Source organism: Ambystoma mexicanum, chromosome 7q (genome assembly GCF_040938575.1).
Source record: "Ambystoma mexicanum isolate Mex_15411 chromosome 7q, UKY_AmexF1_1, whole genome shotgun sequence".
Lineage (NCBI taxonomy): Eukaryota > Metazoa > Chordata > Amphibia > Caudata > Ambystomatidae > Ambystoma > Ambystoma mexicanum.
Window position 1 is genome coordinate 35602702 of NC_090941.1, and position 25873 is coordinate 35628574.

The following is a 25873-nucleotide window of genomic DNA, read 5'->3' on the forward strand; positions in this document are numbered from 1 at the left end:
GTAACGGGTATTGGGGGTCCCTTGGGGTGTGGGCTCCTGTGGGGCATGGTCACAGGTGTTGGGGGGTCCCCTGTCGCATAGGCTGCCTGCGAGGCATGGTCACAGGTGTTGGGGGGGTCCTCTGTGGTGTGGGCTGCCTGCGGGGCATGGTCATGATGTTGGGGGTCCACTGTGGTGTGGACTGCCTGCAGGGTATGGTCACAGGTGATGGGCTGCCTGCGGAGTATGGTCACAGGTGTTGGGGGGTCCCCTGTGGCGTGGGCTTCCTGCAGGGTATGGTAACGGGTGATGGGCTGCCTGTGGGGTATGGAAACGGGTGGTGGGGTTCCCCTGTGGTGTGGGTTGCCTGCGGGGTATGGTCATGGGTGTTGGGGGGTCCCCTGTGGTGCAGGCTGCCTGCAGGATATGGTCACGTGTGATGGGCTACCTGTGGGGTATGGTAATGGCTTTTGGAGGGACCCCAGTGTTGTGGGCTGCCTGTGGGGCATGGTTATGGGTGTTGGGGGGGGTCCCCTTTGGTGTGGTCTGCATGTGGGGTATGGTCACGGGTGATAGGCTGCCTGTGGGGTATGGTAATGGATGTTGGGGGGTCCTCTGTGGTGTGGGCTGCATGTGGGGCATGGTCACGGGTGTTGGGGGGTCCCCTGTGGTGTGGACTGCCTGCGGGGCATGGTCACAGGTGTTGGCGGGTCCCCTGTGGTGTGGGCTGCCTGCAGGGTATGGTCACGTTGATGGGCTGCCTACGGGGTATGGTCACGGGTGTTGGGGGGTCCCCTGTGGTGTGGGCTGCCTGCGGGTTATGGTCACAGGTGATGGGCTGCCTGCACGGTATGGTAACGGGTGTTGGGGGGTCCCCTGTGGTGTGGGTTGCCTGCGGGGTATGGTCACGGGTGATGGGCTGCCTGTGGGGTATGGTAACAGGTGTTGGGGGGTCCCCTGTAGTGTGGGCTGCCTGCGGGGTATGGTCACAGGTGTTGGGGGGGTCCCCTGTGGTGTGGGCTGCCTGCGGGGTATGGTCATGGGTGATGGGCTGCCTGTGGGGCATGTTCATGGGTGTTGGGGGATGTCCTGTGATGTGGGCAGCCTGCAGGGCATGGTCACAGGTGTTGGGGGGGTCCCTTGTGGTGTGGGCTGCCTGCGGGGTATGGCCACGGGTGATGGGCTGCCTGCGGGGTATGGTCATGGGTGTTGGGGGGGTCCCCTGTGGTGTGGGCTGCCTGCAGGGTATGGTCACGGGTGATGGGCTGCCTGCGGGGTACCATCACAGGTGTTGGGGGTCCCCTGTGGTGTGGGATGCCTGCGGGGCATCTCATGAGTGTTGGGGGTCCCCTGTGGTGTGGGCTGCCTGCGGGGCATGGTCATGGGTGTTGGGGTGTCCCCGCGTTAGTGTGGAATAAGAGGAAAGGCCCTTAGCACGTAAATTACGTGACACGCGCAGGTGTTGCCGTCCAGTATAAGTTAAAGTTCTGCATAGGACACGAGTGCACTGTATATGCTTTTCATGGGGAGCGACGAGTGCGATTCTGCTTTTTGTGGGTTCACACGCAATTTCTTCACTACGGTTGCTGTGCATACTTCTTGTTTACTGCAGCAGTACTTACTTCTTGTTTTGGCAGGGGAGTTGCTGACGCATGTTATTTTCTTTATTTTTTCAGGCAGATGGTGAGTCGCGCACACATTTTTCCCACTGTGGTTGCCCCTGTGTGTCGCTTACCCCATTTTCAAGGTCATAGTAGCCTGCGTGCTCCACGTGTATGCATTTTTTGGTGTTTCAACAAGTGGTAAGGGAGGAAAAGCTGGGTGACCTCCCATAGGTGGCCACGGTACTGGATGTGGCCAGGGGGGCCAGGGTGGCCAAGGCGGCTGTGGTGGGCAACGTGGGCAGGGTGGGCCACAAGGGCAGTGTGTTCAGGCCCATTCAGGGACAGCTATGCCCCCCACCCCAGCGGATCAGGGAGATGCAGCTGCAGCTGACACCACCCCAGCTCAGGGCCTGCTAGCCCAGCCCGTATTGGTCACGGAACAGGCACGGGATGACTCACAGGCCGAATTCCATGTCAGGAAGTCCAAGCCACCTGTGGCGTTGAAAGTTCCTGTCACCGCGCCATGTGGATCTGGGCCTGCAATGTCATCTGCTGCCCTGATCAGCCAGGGTGTGAAGCTGCAGGGGCAGCTGCAGCTGACACCACCAGCTGCAGCTGACACTCTGAGTCACCCAGCTGGGACTGTGTTGGTCCCAGCCCTTCACACCGAGGCAGTTGTGGTGCTGGGTCCGGGCAAAAGCACCCAGCAGCCAATGCCTGCAGTCAGACCTTCGGTCATCATGCCATTGCCTGCTTCCAGTGGCCAGTCCACCTGTGCTTCAGCCCCTACTGACCGAGCGGCAGAAGCCACCCAGGGTCCGCACCACCTCCCAAGAGGAAGAAGAGTGCTCTTGCGGAACAGGTTGGGACCCCAGAACGGCTCTGGCCTCCAACACGTCAAGGAAGTGGAGTTTCAATTAAGTGAAACTGGACGCACTTGTGGGCTATGTGTCGGAATACGGCCGCAGCATGCTGGTGACGTCAGGGTGCATGTAACGCTCACCTGATTCTCGCAGAGGCGCCGGTCTTGACTGGGCGACTACCGTATCTCCAAAGGTGATGTGTAGCACCCGGTTGGCTCTTGGGCTGGACCTCTGTGCACTGTATGCCTGACGTGTAGAGTAAGATGTCTTAGGTAAGTGAATGCCGAGCTCTCCATCTGCCTCGGGGCAGGGTGCTGTAACCAGTTTCTTCACTGGATAGGTAGCGCAGGCCTCTTGACTTCAGAGGACTGCTGTCCGTCGTTTACTGCACGAACGGTAAGTTTCGAGTCATTCAAATGTCTTTAAAGTCTTTAGTAATGATGTCTCTTGTTTTGCAGGGTTCCGGCGATGGCGGATGACGGGCTGAAGTGAGTTGAAGATGGAGCCCGTGTGATGAATAGAAGCGCCTGGAAGCACGTAAGTAAGCGCTTGTTGCCTGCTTCACGATGCGCTCTAACTGTCTTTTTATTTTGCAGGTACGAGTTCGGAGCGGCTGCAGGGTGCCGGAATACCCACTGGATTAGATGTGGAAAGGAGTAATGGCACGTGAGTATTAAAGTTCCCCAATGTCTTTAAACGCACCTTGTTTTGTCTTTCAGATGCGGGATGCAGCGCCGAAGGCCTCCGGAGCGTGCAAAGAGTTGGTAAGCTTTTGTCTTTCAGATGCCGGAATGCAGTGTGAAGACCTCCGGAGCGCACGAAGAGTAGGTAAGCCTTTGCCTTTCAGATGCCGGAATGCTAACCTGTTCTTTCTTGTCTTTATAGGTGTTGCTGAAGACTGGATTCAGGATGGTAAGCCTTTGCCTTTCAGATGCCGGAATGCTAACCTGTTCTTTCTTGTCTTTATAGGTGTTGCTGAAGACTGGATTCAGGATGGTAAGCCTTTTTCCTTAGGCCCACAACCGGATGCAGAAGACACGATGAGTGTTCTGCTGCAGAGGTTGCAGAATAACGCAAAGCAAGATTCATCCACCGGGTGTGGTTTAAATAGCCTCCTGTAGTGCTTCGGTGTCTCCTTCCACAGCCACGCCTAGGTAAGAAAAGAGTTCCTGCTTTCCAGAAGAGTTCCAGTGTTCTGAATCTAGGGAGTGGCTCCAGCCCCACCCAACAGGAAAAGTAGTTCCAAACAGAAGGGGATCAGAGGCTCAACTGGCAGGCAAGTAAGCAGCATGGTCTGCTGCAGGTAAGTCCACCCAAGCATTATGAGCCCGGCGCTTCCAGCGCTGGGACTGGGCATATTTATGAGCCTGGTGCCACTGGCGCCAGGACTGGGTCCAAAAGGTCCCAATTGGGACTGGTTGGCACTCGGAACCTGGGTTATGGATCTGCTTCCAAGGGAGTTGGGAAAACCCTGACCTTTTGGAAGCAGAGATCATGACAGTGCAGAACTACACCTGCTCAGCGTAGGGACCACTGGCAGTGCATCGCAGACTGTTTTAGGGCCTTGGGACATTAGAAGCGCACAGCTGATGATTGCTCAAAGCGTTGGAATGACCTCTAACACCGAGAAAAAAACAAGCAGGATTCTAATTACACCTCTACTCTGCTGACTGGCAGTGGGTCACCACTAGAGGACGATGAACTCACTGAACATGAGGCGATTGCTGGAGAGTTCATCGCAGAGAGTCATATCCAAGGTGTGGAAGACCTCCCGTATTATGAGACGATGTACATCGAGTGTAAATGCGTGTGTGTCCAGGCCATGTGTATGTTGCTTGGGTGATGTGTTATGATTGACTGCCAGTGCAGGCTATGTAGTCATGACTGCCATGTGTGATCCATGCAATGCTAGACTGATATGTGCTTGTTGTGATGCTGACTGCATAGAGGCCATGTGCTGCACACAGAGGCAATCCTCATCAACACACCTGCACCCTCCTTCCATGTCAATCACTCGCCAGCCTCTCTTGTCCATATTCTGGCTCCAAAACATGTTTGTGGATAGTCTGTGATGATCTTTCACTCAAGACTCGCCCTCTGTCGTCAAATGACTGACGTCTCTGTGAGGTCACCCTGCAAGCTGATCCTCCTCAGAGGCATCCTTCCTTGCCTCTCTATCCCCCAGCAGCTCACTGTCTCCATGGGACTGGTGATTCCCATGGCAGACTACTGCAACAGCCTGGTCACGATTTTCTGAGTATATACACTTTTGCCTCAGCAACTCTTCCAGACATGTACTGTGTGGAACATCCTTTGGCCTTAATGCAGGGTATGTCACTCAGACTGTGCTGATGGGACAGGCTCACAGCGGCCATGAGTTTTCATTCATGGACCATGTGCATCTCAAGCAAGACCCTATGGGTCCAGGGCAAGCCCCTCATTTGACTCCATCTTCGGTATTTCCTCCTTCTCATGGTATTTGATCATTCCTTTCCTGCTCCCTCAGGGTCAGTTGCTCCACGTGGCCATTAGTTTGTGGTTCTCGTCTGTGTCGAGCGGATGCCTCCCTCGGGTACAGCCTCCCTGCCTCTATGCAACTGTTGTTGTGGGTTCTCTGGGTCTGGGGGCACTTCTGATGCTTCCTCATGTGTTGTGCTTTCTGTCTTCCTCTCCCCTGCTGTAGTACCAGATGACTGTGACAATGCAATTGACACCTGCCCACACTGTCTGCTACAACAGGGTACTCTGAGTAACCAAGTCATCCCCGCCCATGGGGTTGGGGTTCACTGTATCCATAAAACCCATTGACAACACTTTCCACATGATGACTGCACTTGGCCTTACACTGCCATCATGACATGATATTGCAATTACTGGATTTGACTTTTTGTTGATAGTTGAGGCCGTACACATGTACTGCACTGCACACACACACTTCTGAGCCCTGTTTCACCCTTCAACATGCCTATTCACTTGTGTGATGTCAAAGTGACCTAGTATTGATGTACCCATGTGCCTCCCTTCACTGTATTTCAACACCCTAGCGTTGTTGCATCCTGTGACACATGTGTGTTTTGTCATACTGATTTCCATGTACTATTGGATGACATGCATTTTGCATGGATCAAAGGCAGTAGTATTTGACTTCCATCTGGGGCTGATTGACAATTTTGCCATGGCTATGCTACGTGCCATCGGTGTGTTGGCATCTGTCATGTTTGTGCAAGGACTATGCAGTCACAAGCTTCTGTGTGATGCAGGTGCTATGGACCATGCAGCACATGTCTTATTTTGCCATTTAACAAGCATCCATGTTTGCTTTCAGGGTTCCGTTCCATTACATTGGCACTGCATGCATGCCTGAGTTTGTGTCATGTGTCACATGCCTAGTTCATGTGTTGGTTGTCAACATTGTAATACCTATGTGTGTGGCCTATGCTCTTAACATGTGTGGTCATGTCTTCTTTTTCATTTTGTGCACGTGATGAGGCACTGGAAGCAGTGGATGAGGACATGACGGAGGGGGTGCAGTATTCAGAGCCCCAACCAGGCACCAGTGGAGACTGTGCAGTGGTAGCGCACGAAAATCCATTGGTGCTACAGACCATCCTGGCCACCGGTGTCTCTGAGTACACCTCTCAGGATCTCTATGCCTCTGGTGTCGAATTGGATATTGAACCATATGTGCCGTCGCAGGTGAGTGATTCTGGCATGGATGCTGTTCTGTCTGACACAACTGCAGTGGGGGCAGACCCCTCAAGGAGCCATCCAGTGTTGGTATGTCCGCCTGTGGTGGTTACAGATGCAGGGTCACGCTCCACACTATTTGCTCCTGTTCCTGGGGCAGCGGATTAAATGAGGAATGCAGTCCTGTAGCCACAGGCAGCGCCAGCACAGCAAGGACCACGTCTCCTTGGGCCTGGCAGGTGTGGTGTCCGGCAACGCGGTGGCCGTGCGCCACCGGGTAATACTGTGTGTGAGAATTCCATGTATGTATTGCACAGAAACAGGGGGCATCATGTGAGATGATGGCTCAGGGCATGGAAAGGGTGGCCAATTCCATTCTCCACCCCGAAAGGCAGGTGGAGCTCCAGCAGCAGGCAACATGGTCCATGTGCCGCTCACACAGGCAGGACATGTTGTCCGCTAACAGGGACCGACGGGCTGAACTGGGGGCTCTGCGCACAGCTATGGCTGCAGAGGCACAGGCCCACAGGGATGTCCTGAGGGAAGACAACACCTCCCTCAGAGCTACTCTGGGTGCACTTGAGATGGCCCAGAGTAGATGGGCAGAACAGCAGATTGTGCAGCTGACACTCAACATCTCAGCTGAGCTCCAGGCAAGCCGCGAGCAGATCCGTATGTCACGTTAGGTCTTGCAGGCAGAAGTCCGTGCAACACTTGAGGCCTTGCAGGCAGAACTCCATGCTACACGTGAGGTGCTGCATGGGGACCTCCGGACCATCATCCTGCAGAACCAGACCTTTCAGACCTGCATGCTTGCTGCCATGGAGGAGCATGCCAGAGCTATGCATGATCAGCTTCCTGTACCACGCACACCTTCTCATATTGCACCAGAGGGTGACGACAGCAACAACAGTACTCCCACTATTGGCTAGCTGTGCGGGCCATGAGCCCAGGAGGTTTCTTTTTTTCAACATCCACGCATGTGGGTGTTGAGGTGCACCTGCCCGCCTCCCTCCTGGGTGGTCGCCCCCCTCTGATCAACCATGGCTATTTTTATTTTTATTTTTTATTTTTATTTAAATTTAATTTTTTTATTTTTTTGTCTATTGTGCATTCATGTAACAGTGTGTTGCTTTGTGTGGCATCCCAAGGCATCCACTGTGTGTTCTGGCTGGGCTCATACAGGCTTGTCTTGTGTTTCTGTTTGAAGCTTGGGGTCTAGACACATATGCCACTCCTGTTTCTCCTTTCCATGGGCTTGCAAGGAGGGCACCGTGTGACAGTAACTTACACAGAGGCATTGGGCTTCCATCAGTTGTGTGGCCAGTATGAAGTCCAAACTGTGTATACATCCCTAGTGGGGATTCATGATGGTTTCTCCAGTGCATGGTTGACATGCATTTGAATTTGTATATTGCTAATTGTGCATATTACCATGTTACATCCTCATGTATTACCTTGCCTGTCTCCATTGTTGATGCACTTCATGCTGTATGCGGTACCCTGCCACATTTAGGTAGCAGCAACACACTCAGAATGGGAGGGGTCCATGTGGTGGCTTTGTCACATTGATTTACTTGTGCTATTGTGATTGGTCACTGTGTGACGTTGTAAATGTTGGGTCCTTGGTTAATGATATATTATGCTGGTAAATATATGTTCATGTGTACGGTTTGATTTTGATGTGTCAGGGGGAATTGTCTCTGGCCTGTTTCCATTTGTCACAGTGCACTTTATGACAGTTGTGTCATGTGTTGTGCATTTATTTTGTTGTTTTCACATTGCATGCCATGGCATGGTGTGTTTGGTGGGTGACATGGGGTTTGGGAGGGTTTAGGTGACATACATACGCTTGATGCCATGCTCTGTACTACTGTTGCCTGGTCTATATACTGTCACCCCTGTTCATTGCTATTGCCTGTTTCCAAGTGAGTACTCTGTAACAGTGTCACAATGCCCCAAGGCGGATGTGCACTTTATTAATGCAAATAAATAAAAATAAGTGAAATTACCAGTATTTGGATGTGCTGTTTTGCAAGGGGCTAGTGGATTATGCACCTTGAATGTGTGCCTTTTGGTCACACGGGATTGGGGTTGTAAAGTAGCTATGGATGCACGCAATGTAGCACTTCCAATGACACATTCTCAGGGTGGTAAGGTTGTGACAGTTCACTGGCCCTTTGTCATCATCGATTGTCATCTGAAATGTGCCAGGCCTGTGTGCACTCCGCAGGGGTGCGATTTTAAGTGAAAAATTGAGCCACAAACTGGGTACGGGCTGCCTCACCACTTGCCCTTTCACCTCCCATGCACAGCGGGCGTGCATGTGGTTGGTGATGTGGGGGCACCACCATGTCCAATGTTGTGCAGGACACATGCTGCCACAATGATGCTGCACACTACTGGGGGTGGATATAGTAGCTATCCACCAGAGCAGTCAAGGGAGCAGAAACGTGACTTGAGCACTCTGAATGTGTGCTCCACTATGGCCCTAATTGCAATATGGGCTGCGTTGTATCTTACCTGGAGTGGTGTGGTGGGGTTCCGTATTGGCGTCTTCATGTAGGTGCTCAGAGGGTAGGCACTGTCCCCTGGGGAAGTGATAATGGGTGTCATTAGTTGGGTTTGTCTATTTGTCTGTGTGTGACATGCATTCATATGCACAGGCATTTATACTCACCAGTAAGCCATGTGTTGCCATGCCTCCCAGCTTCCAAGTCCCGGTTTAGGGGTGACATTCTGAATATGAACCTGTAATGGGTGGACCCTGGATAGTTTGCATAGACAGAGGTGATGATTCCCATGACATCGCATACAACGTGCACGCTGATGGAATGGCAGTGCTTGCAGTTGCGATAAAAGTGCTCAGTGTCCCTAGGTGGATATAGGGTGACATGGGTGCAATCAATGGCACCAAGCACTTTGGGAAAGTGTGCCACCCTGTAAACTTCCTGGACCATGGCCTGCCTTTCTGCGGGTGTTCTGGGCATGTATATGTGCCTGGGGACTGAGGGGGGTGCAGTCATGATTGCCAACATCTAGTGTAGGCAGCCTGACTGCGTGGGCTGTGAGACACCCTCAACTATGGCCAGTGGCCAAAAAATGCAGGACATTGAGCACCTTTTCCATGGGGCTCAGTGCTTGGGAGCACAGGGTGGGTGATGTCAGGGCATCCTCCCAGTCAGTGACCAGGTCTATGATGATATGAGGTGGAAACCTATACCTGCCATAGACCTTGTCATCATCCCAAAAAGGCTGGTCCTGGGTAAAAAAATGCGGGGCCTGGCTATCCTCCTCCTCCTCCTCCTGCGGTGTCCCACGATCACTGCTGCAAGGAATGGTACATTCATTGTATCTGTATATGCGCTTTTGTTGTCTGCATGCGCTTTTATGCACTGGCTTTGCTGCGCGGGGGCGCTTCCGCCTGCTTTTTCCTGACCTATGTGCTTCCGGGTTTGCGCGTCTTTTCCCACATGCTGGTGAGCCCTGTTTGATTCGTGAATACGTGTTGTTAGCGCGCGTGTGGGCGTTGCAGGGATTTTACTGTGGTGCACCCCCCGTAATGCCCACATTTTCGTGTGTTGTTCCCCATTTCACGTGTTCCGCCCCCTTTTTAGGTGTGTGCGCTGGATGGTGTGCGCCTTTGCTGGCCGTATCGCACAAGGCGTTCGTGATGTCGCAGTGACGTGTTGGACCTGCGCAGATTCAGCTCAGGTGTCAGGTGAGCCACGCGCAGTGTGTTCCATGAATACGTATGCGTGCAAAAAGGGGCACTTGCATGCGTTTTGCGCGCAAGCGTCCATTTTCGGTGCACTTTTATTCCATGAATTACCCTGCAAGTGGCATTCTAAACATTGGAGGTATGTAAATTAAAATGTTTATACAGTTGGTAACACAGCAATAATAAGGCCCTAAGTAATAAGTGAGATACAGACTCGAACGAAATTCTCAATCTTAATATTTTGAGACAGAATATTGGATATTTTGACCCTGGGAAAGAATAATTTCGCAACACTGAAATAAGAAAAAATTCCACAATGTGGAAACCGATTTACACTACACTACACTAAAAGTGCCAGAAGCATCCGCCGGCATGCCCTTAACAGTGTAAACCAGTTATAGTATGAAATAATGGCAAATTGCATGCAATAAAACATATTTTTTAGCAAATGCATTTACTTTTTAATGTTTCCAAAGAGACTATGCTACAGAGATTTAATATGACCGACATTGCATGCATCATCAGTCCCTTACAGGAGCAATTAATGCACATGCACAAATGTGCGCTGCGCAGGTGGGTGTATTTTTTTTTTTTTATTTGTAACGCGCCGGAGCTCGCAAGCATCAGGGCGCGACAAGCACACGAGAGGACAGATCACAGGACAACATAAAAAAGAAAGGACGGGGGACTCAAGGGAGTCCGTGCTGAATATGTAACGGCTTACCGAAAAAGTAACGTTTTCAGCTGCTTCCTAAATAGCAAGTACCTACTTTCACATCTGAGATTGTCAGGCAACTCGTTCCAGAGTGCTATAGCTTTGGTAGGGAAAGCTCTCCCGAGTCCATTAGCTTTGACTTTAGTATGGCTAACTTTGAGTAGCCCTTTTTTTGCTGATCTAAGACAGCGGCTTGGTTCGTACCAGCGAAATTCCTTCTCTAGGTATGTGGGGGCCGTGCCATAAAGACAGCGGTGGACCAGTGTCAAGGATTTGAATTTAATGCGCTCCTCAATGGCGAGCCAGTGAAGGCCTCTGCGTTCATGGGTAATATGCTCACGCTTGGACTTCCCGGTGATGGTTCTAACGGCATTGTTTTGGATTATTTGGCATTGTTTAATGCAGGAGTTACTTGAACCGAGCATCAGCGCATTCCCATAGTCCAGTCGGGACAAAATCGTAGCTCTAGCAATAGTGGCGCAATTTGTGGCATTAAGATACGGCCTAATACGGTGTAGTAGTCTCTGATAGTATTGACAGTTTTTTTTGAGGTAAGTGACCTGAGCATCTGCTCCTAATGAGGATTGTAGGTATATGCCAAGTGTTTTCACCTTATTAGAGACCAGGATGTTGGAGTCCTTAATACACAGATATTAGGGTGAGCCCAGTATTTTCGTGTGAGAGAGCCTATAATTATGTTACTTGAAGTTTGACAATCTCTTCTTTTCCACCGTAAGTATGCATTCTGAAATAGCCTCACTTTCAAGCAATGCTTCCTTTCTTCATCTTTTCTAAACGCCGTACATTTTGTTAACGCTCTCAGATTGTAATTACTAACCTCAGCAATTTTAATTTCTAGTTTGAGAACTGACTTCATGTCGGATTCAGCTCGGGTAGTATTGGCTCCAAGGAGAACAGCGACATCAACCATAAACTTCAAGAGGGCATCTTGGTACTGAGAAGAAAAGAGAGCACACGTTAGATCATGTCCAAACAACTCGAGTCAGCACATTTGAGTTTAAACGCATCAAGACATAAACAAGCCGTACCCCAGGCAATCATGCCTCACCAGTAATGTGGGCTCAGTTTGTGGTCATTGCTCCCATTTTGCCTTTTCCATTCACTCTCCCCAACCCTCTCCTGCTTAGGCCCCTGCCTGCATATCCGAGGTAGAGGCACAATCTGCCTTTTACAAACACTCGGTGGAGTTTAAACTGAATTGAGTTCTTCCTTTTATTGGAAAATAAGGAAAGGACCATCATCTTGTGGACTCTAAATTACTACTGAACATTACTACGTTTAAGTGCCTAAGTAGTGACAATGAGACTGGCATGGTCTCATACAGGTCTCATTTCGACTTTCAAAAATTTGTTGGAAGATGTGTCTTGGTGTTCATGTCTGCCTCTGTCTCGGCACTGCAGCCTTCCCAGTTATTTCTTTGTTCCGTTCCTTGTCTCTCTCTCTCTAAACTGCCCTACCTCGCGCGTACTTCCATTTCAATGCAAATTTCACCCTGCGCTGTCTCTACGCATCCATTAGGCTGTTCTGTGTCTTTGCAACTGTTTCTCTGGATTTCTTTTGCACCGTCCATATTTTTCCCATCTAGATGATTGTTTTGGCCTCCATTATTGTTTCTCTGCATTCCCCTGCTTGTTCTGCATTTGTTCCCGTCTAGGTAAAAGTATTGGTCGCAAGAACTGTTCTTTTCATTTCTCCTACATTCTCTGCATCTCCCCTCTAGGCAAATGTGCCTGGGTGTGCTTGCACACGGCTGCTGTGTCCACTAGGCCTTTCTCTGCTTCTCTAGGTTCCCGCTTATGCTGTGATCACTACTGTTGCCATCCAGGTCTTTTTGTCCTCTCTAGGTTGAGCTGAGCCTGGTCAGCTTCCATTGCTTTCTCCACTCACTGCCTGTTGCTGCCCTGGCTTACTTGTCTCTGTCTACGCTATGCTGGACTCACTCAAAGGGGCTGGACTGGGTCAACAAATGCCTCTGACAGCTTTGTTCTTCAAAGAGCTTTCTGAAACTGGTCCACCGAGCAACCACATTCTCATGAGGCATAAAGTGCCCAGTTCATGGTTTCAAAGGGAACTGACACCATTCAGCTATTAAGATGTAATAATCTGCAAATGTAATTTTAATATTTTGTTTAACCCACTACATGTAAAAGGAAATAGCAAGATATTTAACCTTTACATATGGAATCCTATTTTTGGTCATAATCTTTGAAGGACATTTTGTAGAAGCTCACTTTTTTCAATTGTTCAGGATGAAAACCTCAATCTTCTCAATGTAAAATGATTTTTTGTATACTTGTTTACTAATGCAATTAAGGTGAATGGGGATATTTTTCCACAGGAACAGCGCTTGTTTGTGATTCATATATCCTATTCTAGGCTGTTATTATGAGATGGAAAAATATATAAAACTATCAGTGTGATGAAAGGACTTCTGCTCCGCAGGAGATTAGGGGTGAGTAGTGAATAAGCCACATACTCAACCCTCACACATCTACAAACCAGCAGTGATCCCACTCAAAGGTAAAACAGGCACAGTCAAGAGATATAGGTCCTTCAACTTTTGTGGTTCAATGTGCCCAAGGGATGTGAATGTGATTGAGTAGTGACCGAAACAGCAAAGTATTAAAGCTAAAAAAAAAGGAATGTCCAATCAAGGTTCAATAAAAGTATATCTACTTCAATTGAACACACCACCTGCAAGAAAACTAAATAGACAACTGTGGAAAAAACAGAGACTATGAAGAAAAGAGAGACTACAGCACTCTGGATGTGAATTCACGGATGAGAATACAGGAATTAAAAGGCAATTTCAATGACCACAATGTTCTCTGTAAACAGGTGACCTAAGCAGTGTCTTGGGCCCAAGATGGACCAAGGGGGCAATTATGTGCCAATACTACCTTCTTGGCATTGTGACAATGGCAAACCCAGCTGTACATGCAGTTTGAGGATGTTCGAGGGTGGCAGTTGCAGTGTTCTAGGTGAGGAGCAGTGTAGAGCAAGGGTCAAACAGAGCTCATTGCAGTCCAAGGGAGATGCTTGGGTAGGAGTGGATTGTGGGGACCACCAGAGTCAGTGACAGTCAGCTCAAGGAGGTTGGTGAATGGATTCACTGGTTGCTGGGATCGGTTTGATGAAGCCCTCAAGGAGCTGTTGATTGCAAAGTCCACAAGGATTGGTTCGAAGTTCGAGCAGATGACAAGGATGCTGGTGACTGGATGTGAAGGTTCAGTTTGATGTGGCGTCCGATGGTCAGGCTCTAGGATCCACCTGGATTAGGCTGACTGGCGGTGACGATCGGCAGCAAAAATGCAGCCGGGGCGATCAGCAGTTCAAAGTCGGAAAATGCAACAAAGATCTTGTAGTTTGAGCCGAGGTAGTGACTCGCTCAGGTAGCGTGGTGCAGTTCCAAACAGGTTTGAATGTGCAGTTTGAGTTGGAGGAGCTTGTTGAGTGCCAAAGGCAGCTATGTAGGCTCCTGCTGCTTCGAGGTGCAGTAAAACCTGTTCAGCAACAGTTTGATTGGTTCAATGCAATGAAATACAGGCCACTTGGCTGGCTTGGTTCTCATGATGTTGTGAGTCACACTCTGGATTCTCGACAAGTTCAGTCCTTGTTCTCAGGCTCCCAACAAGGGTGGCTGTGTACACCATCAGGGCTCTTTCACCAGTTTGACTGGTAGTCTTGTTCCAGCAGCAGGTTCACCCCCAATGGGGATAGGTAGAGATCAGCACTCACCTCTGCATTGGACACTCAGTCTTTACCTTACTAGTAGAGTGCTCTGGAAAGTCAAGTCTCCCAACAGAGGTCCAATGAAATTCTTCTCAGGTGGTTGTTCCAAAATGAATCTGAGAAGTGGTGATAGACCCCTTCTTTTAAAGACAAAAGCCCCCAGGGTATTGGAATAAAGCTAGCCTGCTTTTGTGGTCCAAACCATGTCCTTGGGACCAGTGGACGTTGCCTTCTGACATCACACCCACAGTGCTTTGTGCTACAGGAAGAGCCAGAGAAACAAGATGGTGAAACCTTGTTCCATTTGTCAATACCTCCCTCTGTCTACACTAAACCCACCCCCTTCCTTTCTCAATAGAATCAAATGCTTGTTGATATTCAGCACCCTGGTGTTAGGCTATCCGTGTGTGAATGGGAGTGCATCTTTGATTCCTGGTCCAAGGCCATCTTCCTGTGGAGTGGCTGTATTCTGGAGAGAGTGTTACCTGGAACAAATAGAGGCGATACCCAAGGCTACAGTTTTGCTAGTAATATCAGAAACAGCCTTATCTGGGCATAACACACATAGGGCCTCATTAGGACCCTGGTGCTAAGTGTTTAACGGTGCCGTAAAAGGCTGGTCTAGACCAGCCGTTAAAGTAGGGACCCACAAAGGGACCTTGGTGCTAAGTACGGTACCACAATTTGCGGTACCGTACTTAGTGCCTTCCCCATTCCCAAAGAGCCCTATGGGGCGAACATGGGAATGGGGAAGGGCCATGGTTCAATGGGGAATTAACACTCTGCAAACCATGGAATGGGGTGGTAATGCCCATTGAACCATGGCGGACCCGTTACAACACCAGCACCAACCATGGTGCTAATAGCGCCATGGTTTAGCGCCAGTGTTGTAATGAGGGCCATAGTACCTTAAACAGCTGAGCTGGGCTCACAGGGATGGCATTTGTGTGATATTAAACTGCTTTTGCTGCAATAATTATGAGCATGCCATCCCCATACCATAACACAGGTATGCCTTATATTGAAATATGTATCTGCTACCAGGGCAGTATCTCATAATCCAAGGGCTTTGGTAACGGGGTGCATGTCTTAAAGGCCACCTTGCACTGTAGGGACTTAGCTGACATGGCAGCAGTCAGATGGGCACGTGTGTTCTCTGTATCGGCTTTGTGCCACTGAAGAGCAGGTGCTGCAGATAAGGCTTCTGATACAGGAAGGCCGAGGTACACACTATGTGTTTGGCATAGAGTTTGTGAAAGGGATATCTCATTGGCAGATTATCTTTCAGATTTGGAATTACCTGCACCATTTTATTCATTCATTAAAATAAAAACAGCAGGGCTTCTACACCCTTGCGAGATGGCAATTCCTAAGAATCAAAGGGTAAAATGTAAGAATGTGTAACTCACACATCATATGTGGCGGCCATATGAGACTCACATGATTGGATTCATCTAAGTGAGAGCAATCTGATGAACGGATTAGTATCAGGATCACATTTGAGGAACATGATGTTTCAGAAAATTACAATTGTAGAACTCTCCAAGAACATCACATCAAGTGGGAGGGAAACTGGGTGTAGACGTTACACCCATTAGACTGCCCTGTTCATTAATATGCCCAATGAGTATGACGGGAATGGTTTAGTATGATGTCACTTGTGGAAAATCATCCAATCACCTACAATGACCAATTAGGTTAGAGAAATTATACCCACCTTTAAAATGAGTGGTTTCTAATCGCTCTCTGAATGGGATGGACTAGCTGACAGAAGAATATTTTGCAACAATAGAAAGGAGAATTGAATAGATTGATTTTCTTTTTGGCCCATTTTGAATTGCAAGCAATATACTGTAAGCGAGGCCTAGCTAGAGTTACAGCCTGAGGCATTCTTCATGGAAAAGACAGCAGACAAGCCCATTACAGAAATCAGGACACCAGGAAGTGGAGGGAAGCTAATCCCATTTTGCTGACTAATGCCCACCTTTTCCTAGAGGGGGATATTTAACCGAGTTCTTAAGATGGTGTCCATCTGTCAGTGAGACAGCCAAAAGAACTCCTATGTAAGTATAAAGCTGAGGCCAATTTTAATAGAAGGGGCAATACTCTAAATGGTAATAGATTACATCCTAGCCCTTTTTATTGCTGAGAGTACTGAGACGGGCACATAAAATGACAGTACATTCTGGGAAATTAGTAAATATTTCAGAAGTGTATTTGCGTGTAGAATCGTAGATTTGATAGAATAGGTATGATGATGTGTGTACGGGAGATTGCTTGACACTTCTTTGTGTAATACGCAAGCACAGAAGAAAAAGTTACTTACCCCTGGTAATGTTCTTTTGACTGGCTGTTCCTCCCATGTATTCCTCATCTTTGATATCTTAATTTCCAGCTTTAGAGGCTTCAGAAAAAAATTTATCGTCGGTAGAGGGTGCGGTGCGTTGAGATGGTCGACTCAATGTCCCTCGAGGGCTTCCATCTTGGCTGACGTCATCATCAAGTACATATACCACTCGAGAGAAGGTCCTCTCTTTGTGTAAGACATATTGGAGGGCAGCTGGACATGTCCAGAAGGTTCGGGTCCCAAGTCCTCCTGGCCCATTACGGGGCATATACAATCATGTGTTTCCCAAACTTTCTTAACCTCCTGATCACATGAGGAATGACGGGGACTGGAGGAAACACGTACAGGAGTGGAAACTCTTAGAGAGACCACAAACCCGTCTCCTAGAGCTTCTCTTGGGGGAAATTCCCTGGTGCAGTACAGTTTGCACTTCCGGTTGACACTGGCTGCAAACAGATCCACTTGAGGGGTTCCCCAAAGGGTGAAGATCTCTTCAAGGACTTCCTGAGCTAGTTCCCACTCTTGGGAGACTGTGCTCGGCCTGCTCAGAGCATCCACCGCCATGTTCTCCTCTCCAGCTAGGTGAACTGACGATAGGGAGATTCCTTCTTGAATGGCCCAGTACAGGAGCTGCTTTGCCTCTCTACATAGTGGTAGCGACCCTACAACTCCTCTCTTGTTGAGGTAGTACATGGCCACTGTGTTGTCTGGCCTTATCAGAACATTCTTTCCCCGTACAGAGGACATAAAGGTCTTCAGCGCTAGTCTGATTGCCCTAGCTCCAAAAGGTTGATGTGTAGTTTGGACTCAGATGCAGACCAACAACCGCTGATTGTCAGATCGTTGGTATGTCCTCCCCACCCCATGAGTGAGAAGTCCATTATAACCGTTATCTCCGGCATGGTTGCCAAAAGGTTCTCCCTTCAGAATGTTGTCCTCGCAGGCCCACCACAGGAGATCTTGTGCAATCCAGCTTGGAATCTGAAGGAGATCTGTCATCCTGTCTGAGAATTGAGACCATTGAGTTCTGAGAGCCCACTGTAGAGATCTCATTCTCAGGTGAGCTTCTGGCACCAGAGAAATGCATGATGCCATGAGTCCGAGCAACCTCAGAAACAAGAAGGCTGGGAGGCGCTGGGCACATTGAAATTTGGAGACCATCTGCAGAATGTCTTGAGCCCTCTGGTGGTAAGGCTTTTCCCAGGGAAGTATGATAAACTGCAGTCTTTGAGATGGAATCATGTTGAACTTCTTGTAATTGAGGGAGAAGCCCGGCCTGTGGAGAGAGTGGCAGGTTATGCTGAGATGTTCCAGGGTTTGTTCGGGTGAACGTGCTCTAATCAACCAACAGTCCAGGTAGGGATAGACATGAATCCCCCCTCTCCAGAGACTCACTGCCACCACCGCCATCAGCTTGGTGAAAACCCTTTGGCGGAAGTTAGCCCAAATGGCATAACTCGAAACTGATCATGAGAACCGCCAAGGGCAAACCTCAGGTACTTCCTGTGCTTGTGATGTATTAGCACATGAAAGTAAGCATCCTGAAGGTCCAATGATACCATTGAATCATGGAGTTGAAAAGGATCTGAGAAAGTGGGACCATCTTGAACTTGTCCTTCCTCAGGAACTTGTTCAAGTATCTAAAGTCCAAAGTGGGTCTCAGTCCTCTATCCTTTTTGGGAATTAGGAAATAGGGAGGGTACCATCCTTTGTTCCTTCCCATTACAGGTACTGGTTCTATAGCACCTTTCCTTAGCAGGGTTAAAATGTACTGCAACAGGAATGGATCCATACCTTTTAGTGAATGGTTTCCCAGTGAATGATCCTGAGGTCTGTATATTAAGGGGAGGCGGTAACCTTAGGCTACTGTTTCCAGGGCCCATGCATCTGAAGTAATAGCTTGCCATTCTTTCAAATAACCTCATAGTATACCTGCAACCAAGGCGTTTTGAGACAAGACCGCAGAGTGTATTAGAGGCAGCTGAAGCAACGGCTGTTGGTAAAGCAACTGCTCCTTGGGTGGGTTTAGCGCTTCTCCCTCGTCCACCACAAGGGAATCTTCTCTGTCCTCTTTGACTACCCTGTCCTCTCGCTCTTCCAACTGAGGAACAGTAACAAAAATACCTACCCCCCCAAGAAGATCTGCTGAGGAGAAAATGCTGTGGATGCCTAACTAGGGCACTTAAACATTTAGCTGCCGCCTTTGAGGTCTGCAGCTTTTCAATGATCTGATCAGCATTATTTCCAAATAGATGAGAGCCGTCAAAGGGCATGTTGATGAGTCTGGATTGTATATCCGGTGCAAAACCTCACTTCCTCAACCATGCAAAACCACGCAAATCTGCGTATGACAGTGCTTGCCACCATGGCCCTGCTGACACTGTTTGCAGAATCCAGACCTAATTGAAGAGACTTGCATGTGGCCTCTTTGCCATCCTTTATCAGGTTCAAGAAGCTGTCTCTTTCCTCACCCTCTGGGATGTGATCAGCCGCCATCACTACGCAGTTCCACATGGTGTGTGTAAACTTTGCCAGGGCACAAGTGGAATTAGCAGATTTTAAGGCAATGCTGCTAGCAGAAAATACTTTCTTTGACCAATAATCAATCCTTTTGTCATCCCTATCAGGCGGTATAGATGGACACACTGTTTGTCTGGAGGTAGAAGTGATAGCCTGAACAACTAGACTATCTGGGGTTGGATGACTTGAAAGGTAGCTAGGATATCTACATGATGGTCTATATTTTTTTGTTGAGTTTCTATTTATTGCGGGATTGGATTCAGGAGCTTCCCAGTTCATTGCAACTCTCTTCTTCAGTGCCACATGGAAGGTAAGATAGGGTCCTTCTGTGGCTCCTTGTCCAGAATGTCTGTCAGGTCGTCCTGTTCAAATACAGGAACTAGTCTACTCCATCCCAGGAAATCTACTACCCTGGACATTAGCGATCTGTAATATGCATCTGCATGTTCAGCAGGATCTGGTTTTCCAAAATCTAGCTCTGGGGAGGTTTCAACTCCACTGGTTGTTTGCAATGAGTCATAAAGTTGTTTGACTCTAGTTTCTTCTGAAACAAAACAAACAGGTGTACAGGAATCATTCTGGACATTAATGAGATCCAATTGGAGACCACCTGGAGGAGTCTCCTCCGAAGTTTCATATCCTTCATAAATAGAAGTTAGTGAATTGAAAAAATCCCTTTTGGGTAAAGGTTTAAATAACTTTTCTTTACTTTTTCCCAAAGGTTGAACAGACGGCGTTAATGGTTTAATCAATGGCATTGATGGTTTAGGTATCGGCATCGAAGGTGTCGATGGCATTGATGGTGTTGATGTCAGTGGCATCGATGGTGTTTATGACTTAATTTTAGATTTCTACTTCGAGGGACTTTGCCCTCGACTGAATAATTTCTTCCATGATTTTTCATCTCCTCGAGTGCTCGAAGACTCTCGAGGGGTCTTAGGCTTCCCCGGGCACAAGGGCGCATGGGTTTCAGCCTTCGTGTCATTCTTGTTAGTGACCGTAGCATGGCCAGTCTTTTTGTCCCTTGAAGTCGGAGCCTGATCATCAAAGGTCTTATTTAATTTTCTCCTAAAGAGTTCCCACTCCTCTTTAGAAGAAGATTTGGTCAGGCAGACTAACCTTTCTGATGAAGAAGATGAGGAAGAAGACGGTGATCTTTGTTTTCTGTTTGATTTTTTGGAGGACGAGGAAAAATGTCTGCTCCTCGAATAAGATCATTTTACCAATCATTTTTTTGGGAGGAGAAGAGTCTCTCGACTCCTGGGATGATATAAATTTAGAAGGAGTGGACAGGGATTTTGGAACAATACTTCCCACTAATAATTTAGCCTTGCACTCTTTTAAGGCCTTACCAGTCATCGACTGACAGGAGCGACAGTCGCTGGTTACATGTTCGATGGCCAGGCACCAGAGGCAAACTTTAAGCAGGTCTGTGATGGTCATCTTGGTGCTGCATCGCATACACTTCTTGAAGCATGTCTTCGGAGTACTTGGAGTAGAAGACAAGGCCATAGCAACAGGTTTTCGAAGAAAACTGAAGCGCGTTGTTAATCATGAAGCAATTTCTATTGCGGAAAAACAGAACTGAAGCCAATGGACCCTGCGCTGCACATGGTTTATGTACTCTTTTCTGAAGCAGCTAAAGCTGGAAATTAAGATATTAAAGATGGGGAAACGTGGGAGGACACAATCCATTCAAACAAGTATTTGGGGAGTCAAAAGAAGATCTTACTGTGTACATACCTAGAAAAATAATGTAATTTAAGTCACTTCCTGGTTGCCTCACCCTTTAGAATTATGTAACTGGTGCTGATTGACGCAAGACGAAGTGGAAAGGGTTATAATCTGCTGTCAATCTCCCACTTTTAAGTAGCCCATTGCAAATGGCAAATGTACACTTTCACACATTAATGCAAAATAGAGACACCACTGAAGGGAATCTAGCAAATGTACATGTTAAACAGACATTGTTCTCTTTACAAGCGATGTACATGCAGGAATGTCAAGTAGTCAGTGTTTCAATTGAGTTTTGTAGAACCGTCTTCGAAATTCTGACATATCCATTGGGTAAGGGGGGTAGATATATATTTTCAATTAAGGAGACGTAGAGAGACTTAGATAGGAAGGGATATTATGATTTCATTTGGCTTTTCTCAAAAATTACCACTTTATTGAAAGCCCTTGTACACTTTTCAATGCATGGTGGATCTGCAATCAGGTTAAATCAAATGTACATATGTGTGCAGGCTTTAAAAAGCATATTTTCAAGTTCATGTTTTTTGACCATTCAAATACTCAATAAATAAAGGATCCGGGTAAAGATAATTCTTCGTTGTAGTGACCATTGACATTGGAATTTTATAGATGCATCAGTTGTTTAAATAGAAATGTATTTAATTATTACTAATTTATTAATAAAAAAAACCTTCTGAACAACCCTGTGTACTTCTTGAGCTGAAAGGTTAGGAAGGTTGTAGGGAATACATTTTATTAAATTGGGGGTCCCAGGTTCATAAAAATAACTTTATTAAATACATACATTTGTGAGTGCCTGATTTTAGGTGGGTGGAATATTCCGCCGAACAAGATGTTGCCTGATTAAAACATCCACCAGCATAGTTCCACGGAGGCCAAACGAGCAAACCCTCGTATTGATAATTTCCAAGATATGGCCCCCTCTCGAACACGTAAGCAGCACTTCATAAGACTGAGTAATTCATTTGCAAAGTCTGGGAGAATTAGCCCAATCCTCACACCCTTTCAGAGGCTGGCCAAGAATATATGTCTTGTGGTTTACAGATTGTTATCTCTTTGTATTGTGATAAATGGAAGTAGAGAGCTCAGTTTGCATTACTTGATCATAAGGTTTAATGCTTGAGTCACTATCACAGACATATTTAAAATATAGAATGATATAGTCACTCTTGTGTTCCTAACTTGCTCTTTGCTTTTATGCAATTCGCCAGGCCTCTGTCCCTCGTGCAGGCACACCCAGCTGCTCTTAATTTGGTTCCTTGAGGAGATTGTGGCCTGTCCAAGCTGGGCTTGGGCTCCACCCCTCAGTCCTGCTCTGACCCTGGGGAGGGCTCCCAGAGTACATTTTGCTTATTTCCAGTCCTGGTTATGTGTGTATGGAGAGTTATCACATGCCTGACACAATAGTACATCCTGTCTTTGAGAGACCCAGAGTTTCTGAAAAGGATGTGCCTTTGAGCTGTGTGTGTCCCTTCCATTATCTGGCACTGTTTAAAGCATTGCATTTCTTAATATTTCTGGGCCTATTTTCTTAACTGGTGGTGTTTGTAATCCAAATTCCTTGTTAGAGGGAAACCTGTGTGGTCCCTTCTTTGGGAGTCTCTCTCGGTTTCTATTCAACATGTACTCACACTGGGTTTGCCTGCTTACCACCCAACATACGCCTCACCCAACCCGCGTAGATTCTGCTGATATTATTCAACACAGGTATTTCCATAAGATTCTTGTTGTGAGTTAATCAATATTTGTACAACCTTTGACTGCTGAATCCCTCAGTAGTGAATTTATCAAAACGTAACTGCTCTAAAAGAGGCACTGATCGTAGTTTGCCATGGTCTCACCATTCTCCCCTTTCCCCCTTTCCCTTCTACTGGATGAGGTGTTTCCCAGTCTGCCCCTGTAGCAGCAATGCAGCCTTCTTATTAATGTATTTGTAGCTGTCCCTCTTTCTCTCACTCTCACTCTTTCCCACTCTCTTTCTCCCTATCTCACCTCCCTTCTGTCATGTTCCATTTCCTTTTTTCAAAACTAGTTGTTGTCATTTGGGTGACACTGTTTATTGTATCATTGAATATTCATATTATTAATGTATGTTTTCTTTGATTGTTTTTGTATTGTGTAGATCATTTTAAGTGTTATTGTCAGACCTATTCTTTATATATTTTGATTTCTGTTTGTGCTCTGCATAAGGTGTATGCTATGTTATTTAGAGTGTTTTCAATTAACGCATTCCAATCATTTCCCTCATAGTTTCTGTTATGTTATGTTATCTGTGGGATGTTTTTACCCATGCATCCAAGCCCTACAATAAAACTGTGCAGTACTGGCATGGAAAACATCATGATGGCCAGAACTGCCCAGAGAGTGCACAGGGAAAACATGAAGAATAGGCTGCCACCCATTTTTGCCTATGCTATGAGCACAGGAGGGCACTGCCTAAAACCACCATTGGGCTACACACACAGTAGCCTGAAACCATTGGGAATGGCAATGCTGATTGCCAAAAAGCAATTCAGAACTGTGGGGAATTCATTTTCTTAATCCCAAAAATGGTTGTATTACCAGTACTCACCACTATCAGAAAGCCGGCGTTTTAAAACCACCAGACTTTTGTGTAAAACTGAACAAATGAAACAAAACCAGACCAAGGAAAGACGTGCTAAGAGGTGGATACAATGTAAAACTATATTCTGAAATGACTTGAAGGAAGTAATTATTTAATGTATAGGTACAAATTGTCAGTTTGATTTGAATGTAGAAAACTGGGAACAAAAAGTGACATTTAGCTGAAACCTGGCTTAATGAAACTGAATTCTGCCTGACAACTACCGCCGACAGGAGTTGAAACTGGATGCTCAGCCACTCTGCCCCTGGCCAAAAGGAGTTAACACCTCTCTGATTAGATTAGGGGTGGAGCAGCTGGGGACTACAGGGAGTTGAACAAAGGCCTGTCCTGGACTCAGGCAAATGTTATATTGGGGGGGCGTAAAGTGGCTTCCTCTTAGGGGAAACTGGGAGGGGCAGTGCCTCTGCAAGCCAGCTGAGCTTGGGGGAAGTGGATAAACCAGTTATTCCACCATGTGATGTGGGAAGCCACACCCCCTTTTGACCAGAGTATAATTTTAAAAAGATAGATAACTCATAGTGCGGACTTGTCAGAATTATATAAGTAATATCATTATTTTTGTGTTTTTTCTGTGAACATTTTAAGAGGCGTTAGGACCCTCTGGTGTATTCTGGGGGGTTGCTAGCGGAAAATAGGGTCTCACTCCAAATGTATGCATGTTAAAAATCTGACACTTTATCATCTGTAAGCCATATCCCTGGTGCACATTTGTGTAAAATCTGGAAAGGTTTAGAGGTCGTTATCTGGATGAAAAGTGGAGAATTCTGTCATCAGTGGACACGACATTGTACAAAGGCAGGGATCGGATGGTTTGGTGCTACAGAAAATATGTGAACTGGACCTATAATATTAGAAAAATGGTGCATAGATAAATATGTATTTGGGTCAGAAATAGATTTGTGTGCAATCTGACAAGGGGAGGTTCCTCTGACCATACAACCTACAGCATCACTCTGACTTACATTTCCTTCCCCCAATCAAGGGAGAGAGGAGGAATTGGCCAATGATAAGTGAGAGGGGCAGGTTTAGTTATGACCAACGCACACACCCACTTTCCAAAACACATAAAAAGAGACTGCTGGGACAGGTAGAGACATTCAATTCCATTTGCTGCGGAGCATGCTGACCGACGACTTCACATCCAGAGATCCAGACTTCAAATCCATCAATCTCCAGAACCTGTAGCAGAAATTAACTCCAGAATTTGTAGCAGAGAGGCCTGAATCCACCAGCTGAATCCTCTTCAGCAGGCCTCAAAACTAACCAAACTATTCAACAGCCGGGCGAGCTGTTTGAAGTTTTGCCGAGAATTTTTGCAAGAACCTGTAGCAGTATCCAGAAAGCAGTGTTACATCCAGAATCCAGAGAGGCTAGACCAGCAGAGCAGAGCTGACCCAGATCGCTGTGAGCAGAACCGGTGCCTGATTGACCCGCCGAGCAGACAGAACCGCAGCCGGACGTGTTGACCAGATCCGTGACGAGGCCTAGTTCAAATTTATATTGTGAGTACCTAGCAGAACTGTGCAGAACCAATCTCTTAGTTAAAATAATCTAATCCAAACTATTTTAACCTAAGTAGAACTGCCTCCTAGAAATCGTGTCATCTGTCATTTTTAAAGCTGCACAACTGTCACCTGTCAATTCTGCAGCTGCAAGCTGTCACCTGTCATTTTGAGTTTACTTTAAATCCGAAAAAACGACCTTTATTTAATTGTCCGTATCTCTGGAACCGTTTGGGCTAGGAACGAGATTTAACTTTCGTCTGAAAGCTTAGAATCTAAGCTTTCCAAAAAGCCTAGAACCGACTTCCTACTCCTATACATCTTCCGCAATCACGATTTAGGCACTCGCGAAATTTACAGCGATTTGCGATTTTAGCTCAATTTCTCCACTTGTCAAAATAGCAGCTCCATTCTTTCTTTTGTTAAAATCCGTTGCAACTTGGTAATAACTCATAGAGCATTGCTGAGGTGAGCCTGAACTAATACCAACACGCATCTCCCACTCACTCTGAATCTCTAGAGGGAATTAAAATCTGTTGGCACATTTTCCCATCCATTGCCATCACATTTAAAAAGCATTTTGGGCCTGTGTTTCAAACTCCTACCTGTTTCCTCTAAGCTTGCTGGGGGGGAACTGAATTTCGTATTGTATTTGATTGCATTCCTGAGAACTGTGTGCTCCTATTTCCATCTCCTTCCATTTCTTACATTGCATAGGGGAGGGGGGTGAATTGCCAGAGAAAAAGTGATTATCTTATCTTTTGCTAAAATCATCTCAAGTATTTCTGTACTGCATTTTAT

General features: G+C 47.1%; 1 protein-coding gene across 2 annotated transcripts in view; it reads right to left on the reverse strand.

The window, feature by feature from the left end:
- The window catches only part of PHEX (phosphate regulating endopeptidase X-linked), a 1520886-nt gene that overhangs the window by 925744 nt on the left and 569269 nt on the right, over positions 1 to 25873 (reverse strand). For both annotated transcript variants that reach the window (XM_069639233.1, XM_069639232.1), the window contains exon 7: positions 11408 to 11524. In XM_069639233.1, the coding sequence (XP_069495334.1) occupies positions 11408 to 11524 (117 nt within the window). The remainder of the gene's footprint in view (positions 1 to 11407; positions 11525 to 25873) is intronic.